The sequence below is a fragment of the Cynocephalus volans genome, chromosome 2, assembly GCF_027409185.1.
Source record: "Cynocephalus volans isolate mCynVol1 chromosome 2, mCynVol1.pri, whole genome shotgun sequence".
Lineage (NCBI taxonomy): Eukaryota > Metazoa > Chordata > Mammalia > Dermoptera > Cynocephalidae > Cynocephalus > Cynocephalus volans.
Genome location: NC_084461.1, coordinates 52039300 through 52046028, shown reverse-complemented (window position 1 = coordinate 52046028; position 6729 = coordinate 52039300). Strand labels below are relative to the sequence as shown.

Sequence of the window (6729 nt, the reverse complement as noted above, 5' to 3'; positions counted from 1 at the left end):
TTTTTTTTTGTTTTTGTTTAAAACCAAGCTACTGCAGCTTCAAGTATTTTGCATTACATAGAATATTTTTTTATAAATTAGTTAATGTTATATTTTCAATATTCAGACATATACTATAATATATATACAGTACAATAAATGCTCTCATTCTTTTTTTTTTAATTTTTTTGGATAAATCCCTGAGAATGTATGTTGACAGTCGCTAAGTTTCCACATGCACAAGCATTGTGTGCCATGCTTCTGGACGAACAGCACTGCAAAGCCACGTGGGTCAGCCTTTTCACTATTAGTATTTCATTTTGTTGGTTTATTTAAATATGCTGAAAATGTAAAGATGAGTTACAAAGGAGTAAAGCTGAATCCATTCGAGGTACTTATCACAGGATGGAGGTGTTCTGTTTGGTTTTTAAAGCCATTTCAATTATTTTTTTGAGGCTGTGAACGTATACAGAAAACAGGAGAGCTATGTGGACTTTTGCCACTTGACAACATATACTCAGTGTAAACCAAACCTTTTTAACCTCTCTCTCATACAAAACCAAAAAAAAAAAAAAATAATTAAAAAAATAATAAAATATAAGGAAAGAAATAAAAAGGGAAAAAAATTAAAAACATACAAACTTTCACAACGTGACAATTAGTCTGCAAACGCAATATAACTATACACATATAATACCGGTGTGGCTCTGTTCTTTAAGTTAAAAAGGGTACAAAGGCAGGCTCAAGTAAAAACAAACCACCCCTCCCATCCCCACCCCCAACCCCATTCATACAAGTTCTATCAACCAAACCTCTCCCGAACCAACATCATCAGTTTCTTTTTGCCTTTGTAGATTTGTTTCAGGTTGTCAATAAACTGTGTAAACTGAATGTGTCCATCATGCGCCATTAAGAAGGTCTCTCGGGCCTTGCTGAGGAACTCTATAAATTCACTATAGTGCCGAGGACTGATGTGTGTGAGCCGTGAGTGCGTGGTATTGATGTAGGCCCCAATCGTGGCATCCAAGAGTTGCCTCAAGGGGGCTTTGTCCAGTGACATGAGCTTACCAGAGTTCCTCCTTCCATGAAGTCCCACCATGCCAGGAGTGGTCAGAGTGCACCTGCGCAAAATGTCTGACAGTACCGTTGCACATTTGACACTCTTGACCACCAGAGGTATTATAGCTGCAAGCTCATTTTTACCAAGGGAGTGGCTAAGCGCACAGGCCCACAAAACATCATTAATGGCAGGGTGTGTGTCCTGATTATAGCTCAGGTTGAGATGGGTCATGGCCAGGGTGGCCAGCTTGTAGGCCCTCATGGGGTACCCGCGGTGCTCCATGTACCGTGCTATCGTAAAGAGCTGTGTGTAGCTCATGCCGGTCGTAGCAGCATCGAGAACAATTTGGTACGCCGTCTCAAAAGCTATGTGATCCTTTTCACAAAGGGTTAGCGCAGAGAGGGCACAGTTCTGTGGGTCCTTCATGGCACACTGCAATGCGAGTGTCCGGGCACTGCTGGCCAGCTTTTCCTGCTGGTGGCAGTCCAAGTGGAGGCGGACAATGGTGCTGTTGGACATCACGGTAGTTGCAACTATACTTGTGGCCTCGGTGGGAGTAAAGAGTGTAAACCAGCTCTGCATGATGCTGTCCAGGGCATAAACACCTGCAAGGAACACAAACAAGCCCTATTACTGACAAGGAGCCTGGCCAGAGGTCTTACCTTATTTCCATTTTTATAATCAATGCTAACATTGTGAACCATCACAGGAAATGAGCTGGGCCAGAGAATCCTGTAGGGTAATGGGCCTGAGAGCAACCTTTTAGAATAAGGTTATTATGAACTGTTATTCAGTGGAATGCCTGAAAGGAACATGAACATCCTATGATAGCTCAGTAGCTGGTATTCGTACTGTGCTGTTCGCCATTTTAGACAATGGCCTTTTGCTAATGAGTTCTAGTTCACAGGGGCCTTCTGTCAGTTATCCACTATAGAATTTGAGGCAGAAAAACTCACCAGAATAGGAACTTTACATGGGGTGTGTGTGTGTGTTTGTCTAAGTTTAAAGTATACACAAAACAAAATTTTAAGACAAACAAAAAAGCAGGAAAATGTGACCCACAATCAAGAAGAAAAAAGTCAACAGAAGCAGACCTACAGATGGCTCAGATGTTGGAAATGGCTGACAAGGTCTTTAAATATTTTAAGTACACAGACACAATATGCCTCACATGTAAGAAAATCCTAAAAGTGAATGACGTGAAAAGAAGGTACTAAATCTCAACAGCAATTAGGTATATATCTTGGTGCAGTGTAGAAGAGTTGTGTGGCAGTTCTCAAACTGGTATTATCTTGTGCTGCTTCCCTAGAGCATAACTTTAATAATCTAAACATAGTTTTTATATTGAGATGAAGTTCCCTTTTTCCATAACAAATCATTACACATTAATAAAAGAAAAATAATAAGAATGATTTTACAGTATCTGCTGTGTCAGTATCTAAACACTGAGAAGGCAGTGTCTTCTTAGCAAGAGGTGTATATACTTTTCTGATGTAAATAGGAAGAAAGAAAAACAGTTTAACCAACATTTATTTAAAACAGTTACCATTTTTGTGTTGGCATTGTTGCTGGGAATGTTCAGTTTTCTTTAGTACTGATCTACTGCCGCAGAGAGAAAACAGTTTGTTGAAGGGCCTCACAAACTGTAGCTTATGAGCAACCAGAGGATCTTCTTATGACCAGCTACAATTTCTCATACACCTAGAAGCTCACCAAAAACATACCCAATGGTCACCATTTCTCTGCTGGATATTCTGATGTATGGCCCTCAGATGATGATAAAAAACCTCAGTGCAATTAGGTAACTTTACATAAAATGAATAAAAAGTATTTACTCACTGACTTATTACTCCATTTTAAACAAGAAGCTGGAGCTCCACAAATGTGATAGTCTGGAAGATGAACAGTGCAAGTGTGTGGGCAGGGGCGGGCAGGGGGAGGGGAGTCCTTGTTGGTTGCTAGAAGTAGCAGAAGCCTTGGAAAAGTCAAGGTAAAAGAGTGAAACTTTTTGTATATGTAAATGGCAAGTTAAATCCTACCAGGAGGAACCTGGGAAAGCTTCTCCTCCAGAGTTTACCTACCGACTTCAGTAGCACATGTTACCAGCCACCTCACCATCTCCCGCCGTCGCCAATTTAAGGTTGACAGTGTCATTCGCATAACCTATAAAGGCAGGATAACAAAATGTTTTGGAAAATTATCCTAAGTTGTCAATGGAGGATGAAAAGCATCATTTAGAGCAAAGCTCTACACATGAATTTGGATTTGCCCATGGCTCCCCTACGTCCTACTCCTGGTGGGCCCACTGACCAGATGTGGCATCCTGGGCAAGTCACTCAATCTCTTTTGTCATCTGCAAAATAAAAGAGAGCTGGACTAGAACATTACATACCGTCCATGCCCTCTTCTCCTCCACAGAGTAGCATTCCATAGTTTGATTTCTGAGGATCCTTATGGATCCATTCTAACTAGAAACTTTCTGTTGGCAAAGAAGTATTTTAATATAATCATTTTAATTATCCCTTCTATCTCTAGCTATTCTTTTCTGGTGACTATGAAGGTAACCCCAGGTCTCTGGAAAGAAATCGTCTTTGGCATCATTAGTGATCAGATTTTGTCCCAAGATCAACTTATCACCACCTCTTCCTACTTCCCCCATTCTTTAAGATTCAAATCATAGAGGGATATAACACTCTTAAAGCCTTAGGAAGACCTTGTGGGATTCCTTCTTAAGTTCTACAAAGAATGAACTGTGGAGTAAGCTCTCACTATTCTGCCATTTACCCAGAATTCTAAATAACCAAAAAGCTCATATTATAATTCTTTCTTCATCATACCTTTAAGATGAGGCAAATAAGAAAAATAAGCCAAATAAAAACAATTAATTTTTAAAAAGAAACTTCTAAACTATTGTTGTATAGTTTAAAAGCAATCTCCTATACCCTTTTCTTATGTACAACTGTATGTTACAGTGATAAGTACATCTTCCTGTGATCCATTTCTTTAAATTTTATTAATCACTGTAAGGGAGAATCCATAACTAGAAAACCAGATTAATCATCTATTCAGGACATTCTATTCCCCACATTTTGGTAATTAGGGTCTAAATTTCATTCGCTGCTTTTTAATGGGAAAAAAAAGCAAATGTTAATTTAATGTTAATAGAGATTCCATGAGAAAAGCAGAAACAAATTTTCAGTTCCTGGTTTACACATCACTCTGTTCAGAAACTATAAGGAAGCAAACATCTATCTGCATGACTAACTCAAAATATTCTTGGTATTATGGCTTGCCGAAATCTGAAACTGGACCCTGGCCCAATCACTCTCCTTTACCTAATTTTCTCAGGGTTATAAAAAGGAGCTAGAACTGCCCATATATTATGAAAATGTGAACACCAATAAAAATTCATACTTCCTCTAAAAATTTAACCCTAACAATTCAATCTTTATTATACATGCTAGCTTTATTTTAGTCTCTTGCTAGCAATAATAATTCTCCATTTCATTCAAAGGAGAAACACTGATGTTAAGGCTGTAATTCAGAAAATGATTTTTTTAATTGAAAGACACAAATAAGGCTTCTAAATGTACAGTCCCTGCACCTCAGACAGCAGTCTGGTTCAGCTGGGAAAGACAACAGCTCTGAAATACAGTGCTCTCCTGAAGTGAAACAGATTTGTGCTCCAAAGAGTCATTCTGCACTAAAAAATCCAAACAAACAAATAAAAACAACCCTAAGAGGTGCCTTTACTTAGCAGTCCTTGGTGCCCCAGGAAAGACCACCAGTCATGTACCTGCAGGCCCAGCTCCAGAGACACTTTCAAAAGAGTGATGTCTGGCAAACTGTCCATGAGAGTTGCTATTTTAAATGCATCTTGGGCAAGCTTGAAGATATGTGATGAGGAGTGAATGTTTTTCTGGATGGATTCTAATACTGTTTCCAGCCTCCGAACATCGCCTGCAATGAACAAGGGAAAACCAAACCAAACCAAATCAAAGCAAAGCAAAGCAAAACAAACAAAAACCACACAACCACGCACACATAAAGAGAGGAAAAAAAGGAAAGAAAACATAAAGCACAAGTTAATTTACCTGACATGTTCACAGATGGCACAGATGTAACAACTAAGTGTCTGATAGTTACTGCAATGTCTATGAATCCAGGCTTCACAAAAAAGATAAATCAAGACACACCCTCAATGACTAAAAAGCGTGTATGAATCAAAACCAACATGAGATAGCAAACAGCTTTCCTAGTTCCTACTTATGTATTTTTGGTGAATATTTCAGGGAGGAAAAAAGATGTAATCGAACTTTTTAATCTGATTCTGAATATCAACCATTACAATTTTCTTGGCATGGCAACTAACCGGAACTCTGCCAGCAGCAAGTTTAATGATGCAGGTAAATGAGGAAAATGCCAGGCCCAAATGAGTAGCACCTGTTTTCCCTCATAAGCTAACACCTGAAGAAAAGAATCCCTTACAACCTATCTGACATTAAAACCACTATTGAGAATTTGATAGAAAACACGATCTTTTAGGGGGGGAAAATAAGGCAAACTAACGAAACAATTATGAAGCCTCAGGATAACACAGTACCTTTGGCGGCAGTTAGCATGGTGGATGCCAGCTCACACTGCTGGGATTCAATGTGGCTTAGAGTGAACCAACGAGGGTATCGGTTGGGAACAACTGATGCAATGTGGTGTGGGCGGGTGAGGTCTCCCGTTGGAGCAGTAGATTCCAATACTAGTAACCTATAATGAGAAGATAAGGAAGGTGGCCTCTAGTTATTACTTGTCTAGTTATTACCTTAGCCACAAGGATTGACCAGCATAAGCCAGGGGAGTGAGTAGGTGCTATGAGAAATCATTTAGTCCCCTGGTTCAGGAAGAGCTGGTATGGCTACATTCTGCTATCTGGATGCCAAAATCACCTTGTTAATTGCTTGTCATGCAAACCTAAAAGATTTCCTTTCTTTGGCATTGCTGTAGATTGGATACCTTCCCCAACCTCATTGAAGTTCAAATCCCCACTTTAACTGTTGAGGGTGGGAAACCCTACTGTGGTAATTGAAAAGTGGGGCCTTGAAGAGGTGATTAGACTGTAGGACCAAGCCCTAGTGAATGGATTAAAAATGGTGGTCAAGGGCATGGTTCTGAGGGCTGTAAAAGAAGAAAACATGAGAAGTTCTCTCTTCTCCGCCATTTTCTGCCTTGTGAGATCCCTATGTCACTGTTGCCACCACCAAGACCGGCACCAGATGTGTTCCCTAGACTTTGGACTTCCCATCCTATGAAGCAATAAGCAATAAATTTCGTTTTCTTAAAAATTATCTGGTTCCAAGTATTTTGTTGTAAGCAACAGAAACAGACAAATACAGACATCACTCAAAAAACTGTAATATTCAGAAAACTAAGTTATGTAACACTGAAGAACTCTGAAACACAAGTCTTAATGTTTACCTAGTATTTTTGAATCTTATCATTCATTAAAAAAATAAAAAAACAGAAACCGAGAGTGAAATGGATGTTTAAGAGTGAGATTACAAAAGTCAGGGATCAGTGGATAGCTGAGATGAATAAGCTTTACCTACTAAAACATGAAATCAGAGGGGAAGTAAAACAAAAATCATCTCCTTTCTATACATTCATATTTTCCATAAAAATAATTCCTTATGATGTAA

The 6729-nt window shown here is 39.1% G+C and overlaps 1 protein-coding gene across 1 annotated transcript in view; it reads right to left on the bottom strand.

The window, feature by feature from the left end:
* Positions 1 to 781: 781 nt before the first annotated feature.
* Positions 782 to 6729, bottom strand: part of ZSWIM6 (zinc finger SWIM-type containing 6) — a 211800-nt gene continuing 205852 nt past the window's right edge. The window contains exons 11-14 of the mRNA XM_063086876.1: positions 5643 to 5800; positions 4836 to 4999; positions 3121 to 3202; positions 782 to 1644 (exon numbers count right to left, since the gene is read on the bottom strand). Coding sequence (XP_062942946.1) covers positions 782 to 1644; positions 3121 to 3202; positions 4836 to 4999; positions 5643 to 5800 — 1267 coding nt within the window. The remainder of the gene's footprint in view (positions 1645 to 3120; positions 3203 to 4835; positions 5000 to 5642; positions 5801 to 6729) is intronic.